Source organism: Rutilus rutilus (assembly GCF_951802725.1).
Source record: "Rutilus rutilus genome assembly, chromosome: 1".
Taxonomy (NCBI): Eukaryota; Metazoa; Chordata; class Actinopteri; order Cypriniformes; family Leuciscidae; genus Rutilus; species Rutilus rutilus.
In genome coordinates, this window is record NC_140209.1 from 20614541 (window position 1) to 20633832 (window position 19292).

The window sequence follows — 19292 nt, forward strand, 5'->3', positions numbered from 1 at the left end:
ATACCAAAATTGTTGCTGCATACCCATCTGACACTGGGTAGGTGCGCCCCAGCATTTAACTTTTAAAATAAAGGTTTTACAACAACAACAACATCACCATCTTCTGTTATATGTGGGCCTCCATACTCATCTATTGTACAGTATATGATATTGGTGGAGGGTGGTGGGGGCCCACATCAGTATATTTTCAGAGGGCCCCGAATCCTCTATATGGCCATGTGTGTAGGCGTGGTCTCTATTGCAACACTATATAAACGCGTATGAGGAAACTTTAAGTGCATTGAGGCTCGAGTTTGAGACGTTTCTGTGAGACGTTTCTGTGGAACAGCTACCACCACTTCAGCTTTATCTTTGGCTTGTGATTCGGTTCAAGTGAAGATGCATCTGTCTGTCACTGCCATGTTGCTGGTGTTGGGTTTTCCGTTCATCGTGACTGAAGTTGTTGATTCATTCAGTACATGCAGCAGTTTTTTTTTAAAAGAAGAGCCTCCTTTTATTAAAGACGTTCTGAAAGATTCAACCTCGCTGGATAATAACCGCTACAAACTAATCTGTCAGAAGTATGAGGACAAATACAGATTTGCAACTCTGTATGACATAAACATGAAGATCCCTCTTTTCTCAGCTTACAAATTTACTGCGGTTAATGACAAACCACCACATATTCCCTGGATGATCGAGCCACAGGTAATGTTTCTCATGGTGGATTATTACAGTTATAATTGAAATCTCATTATTGATCTGATTTACTTTTCTACTCATAATAGTTAGTAGTAATGAATTATTTCGTTTAGTTCTCTGAGAGTTTTAATGACTATAAATCTCTTTTTCTTTGTTCATTACCTCTTCTGTAGCTTGAACCTTTAGATGGCAGGATGGCTCGACCAGGTGCATATCAGGCTGTAGATGAAGACTACTGGAAAGAGGAAGAAAAGGATGAACCGAAATGGAATCGTGGTCACTTATTTCCCAACGGCCACGCACCTGATGAAATCACTGCTAAATCTACATACACACTGACCAATACTGTCCCACAGAATATTAAATTTAATAGTGGTAAATGGAGAGATATGGAGCAAAAGGTTAGAGGTTTCATGAAGACTAACTGCCGTGACGAAAACAACGCTGCTAATATCTTGGCCTATGTGCTGACAGGAGCTGTGCCTGGCAACACACGCTTGAATGAAAGAGTTTACATTCCCTCACACATGTGGACCGCATTCTGCTGCTTTAATACTAATACTAAAGCATGGGAATCCCAGGCTCACTGGGCTGTAAACACAGATCTGAAAAACCCAATCCCTGAAATAAAACTGGAGAAATTGGAGGAATTGCTGTGGGACAAATTTAAACAATCCTCACTCTTCAACGAAATCTGTTACAGTTACGTGAAACATGATCAGCCAAGACGGCTGTTCTTACATCATTTCCTGCATGATTTTATACCTGGTTATGAAGCTAAATGATCTCTAAAATAATGCTCAGCTTGTCTAAATGTGAAGGTGGCATGAAAGAATAATGGTGACAGATTTCTGACCCTGTTGTTTCTTTGATCACTATGTAATGCGAAACAAATAAATGCTTTCAGAATAAATGCTTATAATCAAAATCAGTCTGTAGTGTTGTTTATTTATTGAACATGAAAAGCACATTAAGGTCATTGATTTTTTTTTTTTTTATCTTTCTTTCTTTAACTGAAACAGAAGCTAGACAAAAGTCTGAACAGATATTTTGTTATTTTTGCTGCCAAGCTAAACAACAACAAAAACATCAAATAGCCTATCTTAGAGATGATTTTCATGTTTCTCTGAAATACCGACTGGATGATGCTTTGTTCAAGTTTTATGAATCTCGCAAATGAAAAAGTACTGTAATATTAATCATTGGTGCGCATTGAACTCAAAAACTCACACTGAATACAATACTTAAAAAAAAAAGAATATATTTTTTTAAACTTTTCAGTTAACTTAATAAATTAATAAAAATAAAAAACACCCTACCTATGTCATTCTTTATAGCTGACATTAGGTTTCAGATTTCAATACAACTTTAATGTGTAGCAGACAAATGTGGGAAAATTAAATCAAGATGGGATGTTAAAGCAACATCCTGGTCTCCCTTTATTACTATAGAAGCACCAGACTTGAAAACTGTAAATGTAAACACATTGTTCAGTGTTTGATTAAAGTAAATGACTGATTAATTCAGGGGTGTGGGAAGATGTTTTAGGTTGAGGTGGGGGTTCACCGCATTTTTTTTTTATTCCCCACTGAAAATGTTTGTTACAAATAAATTACCAAGCGCTAAAATTGAATAATGTATATGAACAAAAATATGCATTGCTTTTTACAATCCAAAGCAACTTCCTACTTCCCGCACCGCTGAATTAACAAGGACAAGATTATGATGCTTTTGTCACATTCTTACTATTCCTTCTGTTCTCCACCAGAGGACACTATTACAACACTAACTACAAATTGCTACTTTTGTGAATCCAACAGAATAGCCACATCATCCATTATCATTATAGCCTAACCATTATTAAACACACACTGTATTTTATAAAGTCATATTAAATATAAAGCGCAAGCAAGCCTCTTTCAGTGGGTCAAAAGTCAACAATAGGAATGAAAAACAAATCACTCCACATATGATCAGGGTCTCCCTTCACAATGCTTACACTTCCCCCGACTGCGCTCAGAGTTATACTCTCATCTTCACTTTCTGAATCCACATCCGCCTGATCCATTGCTGAAACTGCCTTTTTTCTGCTGGTCCGCATTGTTTTGCACACCGCTGCAGAGTGGCTGTTCTTAAACCCGAAGGCTGGACATTTCTCTCTCTTCTTCTTCTCATGTTTCCGGCCACAGTATCTGAATTGTATGATGACCCATTCCCATGAGGGCTCTCCTTTTTCTCTGTGTTTCTCTGTCTAAACAGTTTAACCCTCAGAAGGTCTTCGTTTCTGAGTCACACCCTGGGCCTTCCCGGTCAGAAGTGACCGGAGACCTAAAAATTAAACTTCCTCCATCCCAGTAAAACCAGTGCAATTTATTTTTGTTCTATAATATTTTTTCTTTTTAATTTTGTATTTTGAGAGAATTGTATTGAATTTATTAATATTTATGCAATATTTATGGACTATTTTTGCCATTGAAAAAAAAAATATATATATGTATTTTTTTGTATTTTTTTAATGCAGTATTTTAGTTTAATATAGAGTCTAGGCCTTCAAAAAAAATGTTTTAAGCAGATTAGCACCATCTGGTGAGAGCATGGAGAGAGAGCGTAGAACCATTGTGTAACCACTAGATGGCATCTACAGTTCTCTATGGAGAGGCATGTGAATTCCCCAGCTGTTTATGGACACATTTACTTTTTTTTTTTTTTTTTTTGGTGGATTTGAATATATATTTAAACAATCTCAAAAACTATTTCTTATCAAGTTTTGGATATATATTTTTTTTAGAAATAGTGATTTAAAGTGTTAGTTTTTGATTATGATTACAGTCAAACCTAAACATTGTGTTAGAAAGAGAAGCTTGTTCTTTATTTATTTTTTAATTTTTTTTATTCAGAATTTGTAACAAAAAATGCAATTCATTCAATTATAACACTTTATGTGAAATAATATTTAATGAACATGTCTATTTGTGTATTAATTTTTGTGTTTTTGTCAATTTCCCATTCATTTCCTATGGGGGTCATTTTTGACCGAAGACCACAAGTGTGTCTTTGTTTTATGACTACTTAGCATGCTCGGATCATGACCTCAATTTTTCACCAAGTTTCGTAACATTCCGATGAAGCTGTGATTTTTAAAAATTCAAAACAGATTTTTTGTAATCAAAATTTATTGGTGTGTATGTGTATAAAATTGTGTTTGTATGTGAGTGTGTGTGGGTGGGTGTGTCTTTTTTACACTCTTGATGTTGTAGAGTTTCACCCCTTTACAGCTGTGTACTTTTTTTTAGGATTGTGGCCGATTTGTAGATTGTACACACAAAAATTCGGAGAAATTTTTTTTTTGTAAATTTCCCATTCATTTCCTATGGGTCGGTCATTTTTGACCGAAGACCATTAGTGTTTTTTTTTTTTTTTACGACCACTTAGCATGCTCGGATCATGACCCCAATTTTTTTTTGTATTCACATACCTAATGCCATAAAAGTCACCAAGTTTCATAACATTCCGATGAAGCTGTGATTTTTAGAAATTTAAAAGGGGTTAAGACCCCTTGTAGCCACCTTAAGGTTTTAGACCTTCTGAGGGTTAAGTCCTAATGTCCCACACGATTCGGTCTCTTATGAGGGAGTCTGTGATCACCCCAAAATTGCATGTTCCTGCCAGTGTCCTTAATTCAGTCACACACTCACATATTTGTCCAGACTAAAAAAATTAAGAAGAATTTTATCTTTCAACAGTCTTATCTTGGAAATCACAAAATCCATCCAACTTTGATATCACTTCATCAATCAATAAACCCTCTACATCCGTTCCAACTCCCAGAGTGTGGCATACTTCTCGTCCTTTTTCTCCAATTAGGCAATGTAGAAGTTTACATTTATATTCACCTGTTTTGTCTAGCATAATCAGATTTTCATAAACATTTAATTCTTCCTTCCATCTTTTCCATGCAATTGCCAAATTACAGTCATCAAATCTATTTTCCCTGGCGGTTTCAATGCTCTCCTCCATCCTGCTAGAGCAATTATTGCAGGTAAGAACGATCAATCATTTACTCACTTTGATTTTTGTACAATCCGACCTTTTAATCGTCAGCTCTGTAAACACTCAGAAGTTCTCTTGGATTTGAGCAGTGGTTATCCACACGTGCGTGTCTCTTAATTACGCTCCACAACGAAATGATGATCATTGGATTCCCCAGCGGTTTGTTATCAGTCTTTACTGTCATGTCCCCCTGCGACCGTGTTTCAATATTTGGTACATAATCATGAAAGAAACAGGCTTGCATGTAGTTCCATGAACTCTCAACTTTCTACTCACAAAGAGAGTGTTACTTTTAGGGTGTAGTATAAGTGGGTGAATTGAGATGCATAATTATTCTAATCTCACATACAGTATATAGGATGGATGGATACTATGCACATTAGGACGCAGGGAGAGTTTCGAAAGCGACCATTCACGCTAGCGCAGCTAGCCTTCACTGTAAATCTTACTGTAAAAACATTGCCAAATTCTGACAGTAATATACCACTTTCCATCAAAACAGTAATATACCGTAGAAAACAATGCATGTTGGTTAATATCACAGAAGGGAAGAGAAAACAGAACTGAAAAAAGAGAAACACATGAATGTCTCGGTTACGTATGGTAACCCTCGTTCCCCGAGAAGGGAATGGAGACGTACGTCAGAGGTGATTCTGACGAAATGGGGATCTCGCTCGAGAGCCAATCTACTTTGAGTGTTACTAAACAAGCCAATGCACATTGGCATGTGATCATTGCACCAGCTGCTGTACATTTAATGAGCAGCAGTCGCAAATTAGTTTTTCCACTGAGGAGCCGTACTCGGGGTGGGGCAGTAAGGAGGAACAGAGGGACTCGGCTTGGGAGGCACTGAGGTGGAGTTTGAGTGTGCCATGCAACACTTACCTGGTTCCAGGGTGGGGTAAAGAGTGTGTGGGAAGGCCTGGTGGCGTCCCAGAGCCGCACACTGCTGCCCGCTGACGATGAGAGAGATGGGTGGGAGTGGCAAGGCATGGAAGTGTCGCTCACTGCCATCCGTGCCCCCTTTTGTGACCCAGAATATGGAAGAAATTGCTCTTTTATTGAAAATGTGGGTACATCTGGACTCTGAGGAACAGAAACAAAGTTTTCCACAGCGTCGCTGAAGAGGCCGGCCTGCCAGGTTCAGCCACAGGTGTGAAAAGAAGTTCTTGTTGAGAATTAACTAAGGTTTAGATGTTTTATTGAAACTAATAATGTGTTGTAGTCACCATTATGGTGATCAATGTTTGTTTTAGTTGGGAGCTTGACCCTTCATTTTATGACATTAGATTCTCTTTTGCTGCTGCAAGAGAAAGACAAGATGAGGTTCATCAGGTGTCTTTGTCTTTTGTGAATGGTCTTTTTTTATTGCCAACATTGTTGAGATTTATGTGCTGATATTTTTATATCTGTGTGTCTAAATGACTGTTTTTTGTTTTTGTTTGTTTTTTGTATGATGTATTTTTTAAAAATCCCTCATTATAACTGATTGCTGTTGGAACTATTCCGTAAAGGGACATTATGTAGGAATTTCTCCCATCTAGCAGTGAAATTGTATTTTGCATTCAAACGAATAGTGCTCTACAGCTCGTCTTTTTTTAAAACGCGTGTTGCATCTACGGTAGCGTTATGTACCAAAAAGCTATGTAAGGATGTCCTCTAATAGCACTTCATCGAGTTTTCTTTCGGGTGAACTGGTTTGTTATTTCAAACAAACTGCAACTTGACACAACGAACAGAGGAATGTTACAGTTTTGAACAAACAAAACTTACAACCTTGTTTTTAGGGCCTTCTCTACTTTACTCCATAGCTGCTATTCATCAAAGAGCCTGTTTAACTTTTAACTATAAATATTCTACTGTCTATATAATAAAGTGCACAACCAAGCAATGAAAAAAGCTTGTAATTAAGACTGTAACATTGACTTACCTGTCAAGAAGAAAGCAGGACACTTCAGCATCTCTTTTGAAAGCTTTCTCCTGCATTAGCTATCCCAACATTAACATTAAGTCAAGGGTCAAGAGCTCAACTAAAGCAAACACTGATCACAACAATGGTAACATCAAACCAAACGTTTTCAATTAAACATAAATATCTAAACATCTGTTCATTTTCAACAAGAGCTTCTGTAGATGTATGACAGAAATAAAGCCAAACTGGTTAGTAATAATTGTAATAATGTGTAATGGATGGAAGTCAGTTGTAGTTGTTGTCTCTTTTTTTCTGTTCTTGTTGTTCCCTGTTTCCTTCAGTGATTCTACACAGCAGATGTTCATCACTAATGATCAACAATCACTTACATATTAATATAATTCTCTCATTGCAACACTGTGTCAGTGTTACTTTTACTCTTTGTAGCATAGGGTTGAAAGGATTAAAGGTGTAAGATAAAAAAACACTCACGAAATCTTAATAGTAATAAACTGTAAGTTAAAAACAGTTGTAGATTACAGTAAAGAACCGTACAATTAACAGTAAATTACTGGCGTCAGTTTTGTCAGTATTTTATTGCCCAGATACGGATGACGTCATCATTCTGTTCTCTCTGTTTAACCTTTGAAAAAGGAAGGAAATACCGGTATTGTCACAGTGTCTGGTTTGTGTATTCCTGGTGTCCACTAGAGGTCCTCTTCCCCACGGTGTCATCCACATTCATGAACTGCATTCCCCACAATTCCTGTCTGTCACTGAGTGTTCATTGTGTTCAGCTGTTCCATGTCATCATTGTTCCCAGCTGTTCCCTGTTTCATTGTTAGTTCTGTGTGTGTATATATACCCTGGTTGTTTCAGTGTTTGTCACGGAGTCCTTGTTTGATGTCAGCGCACTTCCATGTTTCCATACCTGTATTGTTTTGTGTTTTTCTGGACTGCCTTTGTTGGATTTTGACCTTTTGCCTGACTTGGATTACGATTACGGATTACCCTAAAAAATTGCTATTGGATCTTACCTACCTGTTTGTGTGCGTTCCGTGACAGAAGGACTCCGTCGTTTAAAGATCCAGCATTATGGGGTTTCATATCCTTCCCCCCAACACGGAGAAGGAGAGGAGGGGACGAGTCAAGAATTTGATGGTCCTACGCCAGCAGGGCCAGACGGTGGGTTGTCTGGCTCAGACATTTTTGACTCTTTCAGGAGGCATGGGATATAGTGATGCAGCTTTGAAAGATTTTTTTAATTGCTGCCTTGATGATCCCTTGCCAGCCTGGGAAATGAGGGGACTGGAGATATTGGACTTTGAAGGCTTTGTCGGGTATCTTCATTCCCGCAGCAGGTGGGATATTTCAGTTGGGCTTAGATTTCCAGAAGGAGTGGCCGACTCGTCGCCGGTGTCACCAGGCAAGATGGCTTCCACACTGGAGCTTCCAACCGCCATTCCACCACCTCACCCTTCCAAATGTAGGCGGAGGAGGAGGAAGCAGGCATCCACCGTCCCTCAGAACAGGGAGGTTGTCACGTCTGCCCAGCCAGAGACTGTTCACGTCACGCCTGCCGAGCCTGTGTCTTCGGACAAGATGGCCGCCGCCGAGCCTGTTCACGTCACGCCTGCCGAGCCTGTGTCTTCGGACAAGATGGCCGCCGCCGAGCCTGTTCACGTAATGCCTGCCGAGCCTGTGTCCCCGGACAAGATGGCCGCCGTCAAACCTGTTTCTGTTCCTGAGCCTGAGCCCTCAGTGACCGCGACACTGGCCATTATGGCCACAGCCATGTGGTGTGTGTGGGCTACGCACACACTTGAGCCGGTGGCGTCTGCTCCTGAGCCGGAGCCAGTGTCTGTTCCTGAGCCGGAGCCAGTGTCTGTTCCTGAGCCGGAGCCAGTGTCTGTTCCTGAGCCGGAGCCAGTGTCTGTTCCTGAGCCGGAGCCAGTGTCTGTTCCTGAGCCGGAGCCAGTGTCTGTTCCTGAGCCGGAGCCAGTGTCTGTTCCTGAGCCGGAGCCAGTGTCTGTTCCTGAGCCGGAGCCAGTGTCTGTTCCTGAGCCGGAGCCAGTGTCTGTTCCTGAGCCGGAGCCAGTGTCTGTTCCTGAGCCGGAGCCAGTGTCTGTTCCTGAGCCGGAGCCAGTGTCTGTTCCTGAGCCGGAGCCAGTGTCTGTTCCTGAGCCGGAGCCAGTGTCTGTTCCTGAGCCTGTGTCTGTGTTTGTGTCTGTATTTGTGTCTGTGTCTGTGTCTGTTCCTGAACCTGAGCCTGTGGTGCCAGTTCCAGTGCCCGAGCCGGTGGTGCCAGTTCCAGTGCCCGAGCCGGTGGTGCCAGTTCCAGTGCCCGAGCCGGTGGTGCCAGTTCCAGTGCCCGAGCCGGTGGTGCCAGTTCCAGTGCCCGAGCCGGTGGTGCCAGTTCCAGTAGTTCCAGTGCCCGAGCCGGTGGTGCCAGTTCCAGTGCCTGAGCGGGTGGTACCAGCTCCAGTGCCAGTTCCAGTGCCTGAGCCGTTGGTGCCAGTTCCAGTTCCTGAGCCATTGGTGTCTGTTCCAGTTCCTGTGCCGTGGCCGCCCGAGGGGTCTTCACTGCCCTGGCCGCCCGAGGGGTCTTCACTGCCCTGGCCGCCCGAGGGGTCTTCACTGCCCTGGCCGCCCGAGGGGTCTTCACTGCCCTGGCCGCCCGAGGGGTCTTCACCGCCGTGGCCGCCCGAGGGGTCTTCACCGCCGTGGCCGCCCGAGGGGTCTTCACCGCCGTGGCCGCCCGAGGGGTCTTCACCGCCGTGGCCGCCCGAGGGAAAGTCTCCACCCTGGCCGCCCGATGGACGATCTGCTCCGCCCTGGCCGCCCGATGAATGGTCTGCTCTGCCTTGGCCGCCTGAAGGAAAGTCTCCGCCCTGGCCGCCCGATGGGCCGTCTGCTTCATCCTGGCCGTCCGATGGACTGTCTGTTTCGCCCTGGCAGCTGGCTAAACCGTCATCCTCTGTTCCTGTTCCCCTTCATGGACCTGGCCCCCCATCCCTCCCCCTGATCCTCCACCAGTCCACCTCCCTCCTGGACTTTTTGTTTTGTTTTGTAGTGTGTTCTTGGAGCGTCTGGTAGCCGCTCCGTAGAGGGGGGGTTATGTCACAGTGTCTGGTTTGTGTATTCCTGGTGTCCACTAGAGGTCCTCTTCCCCACGGTGTCATCCACATTCATGAACTGCATTCCCCACAATTCCTGTCTGTCACTGAGTGTTCATTGTGTTCAGCTGTTCCATGTCATCATTGTTCCCAGCTGTTCCCTGTTTCATTGTTAGTTCTGTGTGTGTATATATACCCTGGTTGTTTCAGTGTTTGTCACGGAGTCCTTGTTTGATGTCAGCGCACTTCCATGTTTCCATACCTGTATTGTTTTGTGTTTTTCTGGACTGCCTTTGTTGGATTTTGACCTTTTGCCTGACTTGGATTACGATTACGGATTACCCTAATAAATTGCTATTGGATCTTACCTACCTGTTTGTGTGCGTTCCGTGACAGGTATGTAAAGAGGAAGAAATGTGTAGACCTCAGTAAAGAGCACACATGGCTTTTCAGTTATTATCACGAGTTTCGAAAATCTTCCCTGTGCTTTGTGTTTTGCTTCTTGCTGAGACTTTATCTTCACTTCAAGCAGGTAAATGATGCATTTTTACTCAGATAACCAAAGTCAAAGTAACATGTGCACGCTTCCTGTTCAGACTTCCTGACCTCTGTAACGACAGAACTGAAATTTGAGTACAAACTTATGCTAACATTGTATATGAAATATAAAAGTATGTACATACATATTTACGACTAAAATATTCAAGTTTTGTCATCTTAAAACATCATGCAAATTTAGAGGTTCAACAGGATTACTTTTTAGCAGCCTTTAATTTATCTAAAGATTAAGGTCTACTGAATTATCGTGCTGACAAAATAACCTGAAAAAAAATATTTAATTTTAGTTTATCCAACAGGATCTTGTTTGATCCCATTAGGATTGTTTAAGATTTGGGATTTTGTCTAATGTGTCGCTCAGAGAATTGTAGGCCTTGCTTTATATATAATTGCAATAGATTTAGTCTATTTGTGTCTTTATGTAACTGAAATGTTTTGAGACTATCAGGAGTGTTCTGATGTTTTAGCAGCTCTCTCTTTCAGGAACACAACACTTTTATCACATTTACACTGAAGTTAGGGCTGGGCAATATGGCCAAACATATTTAACACAATAATTGTTTTATATCAGTTGATATCGATAATTATCACGATAAATGTAAAAAATCTTTATTTCTTTGAAGTTTTAATGCAGATTTTTGCTCCTAAGTGAAAGTTGTAGAAACCAGAGCGTTGTGGTTTTAAACTACTCTTTATTGTCAGCACATATCATGACAAACACTTGCCAAACAGGTGAACATTTCACAAATCTGAGGTAGAACATTCAAACATTTGTCATTTTTCCTTAACAAAATAAATATCTTTATTGGAAAATTAATTTCTTAGTTTCTGCATGTGCTAATGGGGGATATTATATCAAGACTGCGGTTCAAATGAGTTTCGTTCCGCTTTTGGCGCATAAACATTATCGAACATTTATTGAACTCTTGATATAATCGAGAACAAATTATATCGCTATAATTATCATTATCGTTTTATCGCCCAGCCCTAACTGAAGTGAACAGTAATTTCCTTATTGTTATTGCGTTCAATTGCAGAGAGACACTCGCTGTATTACATTTACACTGGTTTGTCCAAACCTGTGGATCTGCCGGGCATCTATGAATTCACTGCTATGGGTCTGCTAGACGACACACAGATCGACTATTACAATAGTAAAAAAAATAGAAAGATTCCTAAACAGCAATGGATGAAAGAGAAAATGCAGGAGGATTACTGGGAAAAAGGCACTCAGACGAGAAAGAGCAAAGAACAGTGGTTTAATGTAAGCGTCCAGACTCTGATGGACCGCATGAGACACAAAGAATCAGGAGAGAAACATTAATACCGTTTAAACTGCTTTTACACATGATCATTTGATTTATCATCTAACATACTTTTTTTTCTGTCCATTTCAGATCTTCATGTTCTTCAGTGGAGAACTGGTTGTGAAACTGAGCAGCATGGAGATGAAGTGAAGTTTCTCAAAGGCATTTATGAGTTCAGTTATGATGGAGAAAACTTCCTGTCATTTGATGATAGAGAGTATCATTGGGTCGCCCCAGTTCCGGCAGCTCTACCAACCAAGAGAAAGTGGGATGATATGCCAATCCTAAACCAAAACACCAAAGACTACCTGGAGAAAGAGTGTGTGGAGTGGCTCAACAAATTCAGAGAATATGGAGACGAGGAGCTCAGAAAAACTTGTGAGTAAACGTGTTTGTATTTGTTGATACCATATCTGCAGCGGTTATAGAGAGAGACCTGACTGATTACAATTTCAGCTCCTCCGAAGGATCACGTTTTTGCTAAAAAGTCCAGTGACAAAACCAAGCTGAAACTGACCTGTCTGGCCACCGGCTTTTACCCCAAAGATGTGATGTTGACCATTAGGAAATATCGCACATCTCTGCCTGAAGATCAGATTGAATCCACAGGAATCAGACCAAACCATGATGGATCCTATCAGCTGAGGAAGAGTGTGGAGATCAAAGAGGATGAAAGAGATGAATATGATTGTTTTGTGTCCCACAAGAGCATCAAAGAACCAATTATTTTTAATTTGGGTAATGAAAGCATTTACACTTTGAGACATAAATATCACCTGATAGGCTATTGAAACAAAAAATAATTGAAAACTTATATTGTTTTTGTTTGTGATATCCTTATTGATTAAATACTATTTTTCAACTTTTCACATTTGTATAGATCGTAAATACAGTGACTCTGACCCCCAGCCACAGAAGACCATAAGTTTCACTGGAGTTGTGATTGGCGCTGGGCTTATGATGACAGTTTTTGCTTTAATTAGTTGCATCTTAAAGAAGAAAAAGATTGTTGGTGAGTAGTGATGGAATGATGATCCACGCATTCTTGTTTTTGGTTTTGTGTAGTAAAGGAATAATACTTAATTTCTTTTCTACTGGTAAAATGGGCCAATAATAGAGATTTGACACTGAAAAGTCAAAAGGATGGAGGATGCAACACAGAAATGTAACCGTTTATTGTTGGCCCACTGAGTATTTAATTGATTGATGGTCATGTCTTAATTTTTACATTTCTAGTATTGTGTCCTTCTCATGGGCATTTCATACTATTTGACTCAAATAAGCTTGGACAAATATAAGATCAGAATATGGACTTGTTTTAGATATTTTATATATTACATCCATCATTTTAGAGAGCAAAGAATATTCAAAAATGTATTTATCTGTCATGCTGTTTAGTTCTCAGAAGCAGAAACGAACGAGAGCCTGAAGAAGATCTTCTAAGCACAGGTACTTCTAATCCAAAAATCTGTTCACTCTTATGCACAGTTTATTTTGACTTTGACACAATGACACAGTCAAACAGATACCAACTCATCTGACTCAGAACATGCCTTTAATTCAACAAATAAGAAATTAGATTAAATGAATTCATTAAAAGTAAACCATTTAAAATGAGTAACTGCAAATTGCATATAACATATGAAGTAAAAATTTATCAAAAAAATCTGAATAAGAGACAGATATCAAAGATGAATTAAGAACACTATATTTTTTTTATTGCCTACATTGAAGACACCGATGATAACGAGCAGAATTACAGAAGAAAAGAGAAACACAAGAACTACAACTGACTTCCAGACACAGCCTAAGATTAAATAAACTGAAGTTAAAAGACATTAAATATATCTTATTACAAACCAGACGGACTTTATTTCTGTCATTCATCTACAGTTCTTTTTGAAAATTAACAGAGATTTAGATGTTGATGTTTTATTGAAAATGTTTGGTCACCATTATTCTGATCAGTGTTTCCATTACTTGGTCAGTTTGACTCTTGGCTTTTTATGTGAGATTGTGGTCTTTAAACAGTATTTTGCTAAAGCACATACTTTGTTTCAAATGAAATAGATTTAGTTATCATAAAGAAAAATGACTGGTTAATCTCATAAATGATCAAAAGTACTAATAGCAAAAACTAACCAATAATATTGGTTAAAATGTTTCAATATCCAATTTATTTTGGTCAGTGATAAGATTAGTGAATTATTCTACTTTATGGAGCTAAAAAACTATATCATCTGATCATCTTTGTTTATGCCATCCTTTGCAACAAATTATGTCAGTGTCACAGTTCAAAATCTCTGATGCGGGATGAATGGCTAAACTTGAATATGTGTTTTACAGGTCTTATGACAACAACAGGACATGAGAACAGCGATCCGGCTGAATCTGGTGAATATGCCTCTTATTCACGTACAACCCCAAATCCAGAAAAGATGAGACATTTTGTAAAATGCAATAAAATCAAGAATCTGTGATTTGCTAATACTCTTGCACCTTTATTTAACTGACTACAGTACAAAGAAAATATTTCCCAAAGTTTTCACTGACCAACATAAGTGTGTTTTTGTAAAAATAATCACATTTTGATATTAATGGTCTCTGGTTGGCAAATCACTGATTCTTGATTTTATTGCATTTTACAAAATGCCCCATCTCTCCTGGATTTGGGGTTGCTATTTTAATAAAGCATCGCTAAATGCCTGGAGTCCAAACTGGTCTCATCATGAATCTCATCACACACACAGCAAGAACGTGCAGAGCCTCATCAGTATTCAGCTTTGTTTGACACACATGCTGCTTTTCTGCTTCTCAAAGTTTCTATAAATACACATATTAATTTTGATTAAAATGTTCAGTGTCCAAATTTTGTTGTTTTTTGCATCTCCATTTGATAGGTGATCTCACAAAACTGGAGATAACCAGTGACAGTACATCTAAGGATGTGCCAAAAGACGCTTGAAATGTGAACTAATGAGGTAACTTTATTTTATACCAGGGGTCTGCTGAATGCTTGATTCTGATTGGTTGACAGACGTTCCGAGTTAAGTGTGACCAATCCTGTTCCTGGATTGCAGAGTTCAGTGTTCTAACACATTTAGGAAATATTTACATTTTAATTAAATGTAATAAATATGTAAAGTAAATATTGTAGAAACTGTTATGAATGTGTTATTTATTATCTTTAAATTAAATTGTGTGATATCGCATCAAGTGCACAGAAGGGTCGATAGATTTCAATTGTCATGATGTAGCTGTTTATGTCTGTGTTTCAGGACTCCCAATCCAGTGTTACTGCACAGTCAACACTGCAACAGATCAAGCCCTGATATAGATGTGATATTGGTCAATATCGACACTATCAGTATTATGGCGGAGCGGTACAGAGGAACAGAGGAGCCCATTTTTTTGTCTTCAATGCTTGCTGCACTGTTTTCTTGGATGCTAACGCTAATGTTGCTGACACATTAGGTAAATCAGTTCCCTCCAGGACACCAGTAGAGCTCTTCATGATCTCTGATCTTCTGCTCCTTCCACCATCCCAATCCCGGATAACTGAGCCATGAAGGAAGTTTCCACTTTGATTGCTTTTGCCTGGCTGTTTTTTCTGCAGCAACTTAATTTTTTTAATGTTATGTGAAAAACAGTCTTTAGACACATACTGACATCAAGAATCAGCAAATAAATCTCAACAGCGGTGACACATGCATCATGCCGCAATGCATGCTGGGAGCCATGAGTTTTATAATATGGTGACACAAATGAAGATCTTTTTAATGAAACTCAGTTTATGCAACTACCACTTCCAAGCCTCAGAAAGGCAGTAGTGACATCATTAAAGTAATCTGAAGCAGATTCGCCAAACACACCAAAACGGGACAGACCCCAAAGGGCTAGCCCAGGGGTGCCCAATCCTGCTCCTGCCGATCGACTGTCCTGCACAGTTCATGTCCAACCCTAATCAAACACACCTGCCTTTCATTTTCAAGTGATCCTGAAGACGTTAATTGGTTGCTTCAGGTGTGCTTGATTAGGGTTGGAGTTAAACTGTGTAGGACAGTCGATCGGCAGGAGCAGGGTTGGGCACCCCTGGGCTCGATGATTGCCTGAGAAGTTGTCTGATTATATCAGACTGAAAGGAATAAACTCTGTAGATGTTTGACTGTTTGATCCTATCACAGAAACAATAGGAAAACAACACAGTTAAGTAGCTGTAGAGGCACAGGCCTGTGTATTTGCATATTTTAATAAATATGATGGATCATAGTTTGCTGTTTATTAACATGTCTTCTGTGATTTATTTATTTATTTATTTTGGAGAGAGAATTGTAAAAAAAAAAGAAGAAGAAGAAGAAGAAAATGTTAATATCAATGGGCTGAAGAAGTTCACAATGTGTTCATTGAGTTATTATAGAATGTATTCTTTGTTAGGAGCCTGAGTCATTTGCTCATTGATTTCATTCTGTCCTGTGTATTATTGTCTCTGTGCTTGTGCTTGTCTGTGTTACAGGTGTGTGTATCTTGTGATAATTAGTAGGCTGTGATTAGATCTCCTCCACGCCTGATCCAGAGATAAGGACCGCCCAAACACTCAAAGAGGGCCAATATTGTGCCATTGTTGATCGTGACCTCTTTGCCGTTACTTTGTATCGTCGTTGTTTTGTCTAGTCTTATGTGTCATATCAGAGAGATTGTGAGTGATTATTTGAGATTATAAAACAGATAGTTCCAGTCCTTGATTCTGAAGGCCGTTGTAAATGGTTCAACAAACACACACCTGTGACGTGTTACATTAGTGTTACTGCGCAACTGCCGTTTGTGACTCTTTGTTGCTGCATGTGTTGCTTAGCAACCTCTTTGAAACTACATTGCTTGGCCAAGGAATAAGTAAGGAATAATTGACGACAGGCCGTTGAATTATTAGGAAAATAATGCACACCCGAGGTGGTAATGCGGTCACGACGCGAAGCGGAGTGGCCGTTCACCTCGGGTGTGCATTATTTTTCTAATAATTCAACGGCCTGAAGTCAATTATTCCGCTTATACTACAGTTACCACACCTCATTGTTCAGATTATGTATTTCAAGACGTTTGTAAAGTTTTTGTCATTAAAACGCTCTTGTATGTAGGACTAATTTCTTACGCATTGAGCCACTGATAGCAGACTCATGCTGGGGACACACGACTAGCTGACACATTCTCTGACTGTTTTCATCGACTGCAGCAGATTTTAAACACCGACTTTGAACACAGACTGAACGCGCATTTGGGCATGATCAGTCATAAGTATCAAATTACATTTATAACCGGCCTTAAAGTGTGTCCCCAGTTATTAATGCAGTTATTAGAGAGAGAGAGATGTTGCAATAATGAGACAGAAAAGCATGTGCGTCAATATTATTATTATTTATTTATTAATTCAATTCCTTTTAATTAATTCGAATTCACTTTTTTTTCTATTATTGACAGATGACAGACTAGCCAAATAAATGAAACACAAAGCCCTTTTAACAAGTAGGCCTATCAATAATTATTTATTTGTTATATTATCTGCAATAATAATCTGTGCTGCAGGACTATCCATTTATTTAGCCTATTCATTTTAATTTTCTATTGATTATAGATAGGACTACATACTTTATTCAAATTAAACTGCATGTTTCTATTGATTGTGAAGCTAGACATTGAAAATTCCAGATCAAGCGCATGCGGCTAAATGCTTTTTCTTGTTATGAATTGTATCCTATTTTCCGTTATTGCCGTTAACTACGCGAAGTGATATAGAACTGTAATGTGGTCAAAACCTGCCTGGAACTACTTTAGCTGGTCGTTTCCCTGAAAATAATGCACACCTTAGAACGTTCGTCAACCAATCAGATTCAAGTATTCAACGGCCCTGTAGTATAAATGTGTTATAACGTTGTATTTTTTGTTGCTGGTGTTTATTTTACGAATGAAATAAATATTAAAATGAATATATTTATGGAGTAACAGTTTTATAAAAGCAATAAGCTCCTTGAATCTGTGTTTTAGTTCTAAATTCACTGTAAATCACGGATTCGCAGTGATTATAGCTTTTGTGCTGTGAGCGATTATTTTGAGTTTGTGATTTTGGACCTGTGATAATTGTTGTTAACTGACCTGATTGATCTACGATATTGGATTCTATTTGTTTGCGGCAGACTCTTGTAATCTAAAGGGAGTAATGGGTTTGACGCCATTTTATTTTTGTATATCTATCTTTTCACATTGTTTTTTTGGTTTAAGGAGGTAGGTAAGTTTAAATTGTTTTTAATTTTCTTTATTTTTGTTTTAGGAATTGTAGAGGAAAATATTGTTTTTGTTTGTTATTTTGTCCTTGTCTGCTCCTCATGCTAAACTTTTGAAAATAAAAAGTATTTCTTCTTGGCATGTCTCTCGTAATCTCTTTAATTGTCCTGTCACTGCTGACCCCTAGCGGTCGCAACAGTCTTGAACACATGTTCAGTTAAAGGGTTAGTTCACCCAAAAATGAAAATTCTGTCAGTAATTACTCACCCTCATGTTGTTCCAACCGCGTAAGACCTTCGTTCATCTTCGGAACACAAATTAAGATATTTTTGATGAAATCTGAGCCATATCTGAATCCTCCATAGGCTGCTATTGTGTCCGAAACTTGCTGGCCCAGAAAAGTTATTAAAGAGATCGTTAGTATAGTCCAAGTGACTCCAGTGGCTCAATCTTATGTATATCAAGCGACGAGAATACTTTTTGTGCGCAAAAACCAACAAAAATAACGACTTTATTCCACTTTTCATTTCCTTCTCTCTGGGCCTCGTAGTGTTTTTGCGCTGCGCGTCTGTGTTGCACGTCATCACGCATCACACACATGCGGAATAAAGGAGAAATAAACAATAATATCAAGACTTAGATTTGGGCATACTCACTTAATGGTACATTGAAGACAATAGGGAAACATGAGACAGGAAAGTGTGAAAATTGTAATCAAAAGGAAACTTTAGAGCATGTTAGCCTATATTGATCTGCCCTATATTTAGTAATGAAAGAAATATGTTAATTTACAACCTCAAGAAAATTAAGATGAAATTGGAGCTTACAACAATCTCACAAAAGAAATCATATGAAGATAGTGTCACATTTCTTACACAATACAGAATAATACATAAAGGAATAGTATACCCACTGCGCAATGTGACGTCGTAGTGACATCATTTTCATGTAATTTTTGGACGTCCAAATTTGGTCCATTGAAGGGGTTGTTTTGTAACGCCAGGCGACGTCTTTTTTCTACGTCTTCCGCACGTCTAATGTTGACGTCCGTCCACAAAAGTTTGTTTGTGGGAAGAAGGAAGGAGACGGGGTCGGCTTGCTGTGGATTGTGTGTTTTATTAGATATGTCTTTTTCAAACAATAATTGCGCTCAGTGCTCTCAAACAAAACAGTGGCTTTTCCCACACACACACACACACACACACACACACACACACACACACACACACACACACTTCTTGTTTTACCTGGGAATCGAACTCATGATCTTATGTTCCAAGCGTCAACGCTCTACTGTTTGAGCTACAGCATCAGACTTTTGTATGTGTCTCCAGTTATCAGTTATCAGTTATCACATTTTAAACAATGATTATTAAATCAAACAACACAATTGTT

The 19292-nt window shown here is 39.4% G+C and overlaps 2 protein-coding genes across 2 annotated transcripts; both read left to right on the top strand.

Moving 5' to 3' along the window:
* Positions 1-277: 277 nt before the first annotated feature.
* On the top strand, positions 278-1605 carry LOC311301134 (endonuclease domain-containing 1 protein-like). Its single transcript, XM_084426009.1, has 2 exons — positions 278-687; positions 855-1605. Exons 1-2 carry the CDS (start codon positions 379-381, stop codon positions 1464-1466), a joined length of 921 nt encoding a protein of 306 aa, XP_084282135.1. The 5' UTR covers positions 278-378; the 3' UTR covers positions 1467-1605.
* Positions 1606-7738: 6133 nt separating this feature from the next.
* LOC311304295 (H-2 class I histocompatibility antigen, Q10 alpha chain-like) lies at positions 7739-13279 on the top strand (the record flags this gene model as incomplete). Its single annotated transcript, XM_084431236.1, has 7 exons — positions 7739-8187; positions 9802-9818; positions 11355-11623; positions 11711-12002; positions 12081-12362; positions 12505-12636; positions 13023-13279. The coding sequence occupies 7 exons, from the start codon at positions 7739-7741 to the stop codon at positions 13163-13165; spliced, it is 1584 nt and encodes a 527-aa protein (XP_084287362.1). The 3' UTR covers positions 13166-13279.
* Between the last annotated feature and the right edge of the window lie 6013 nt (positions 13280-19292).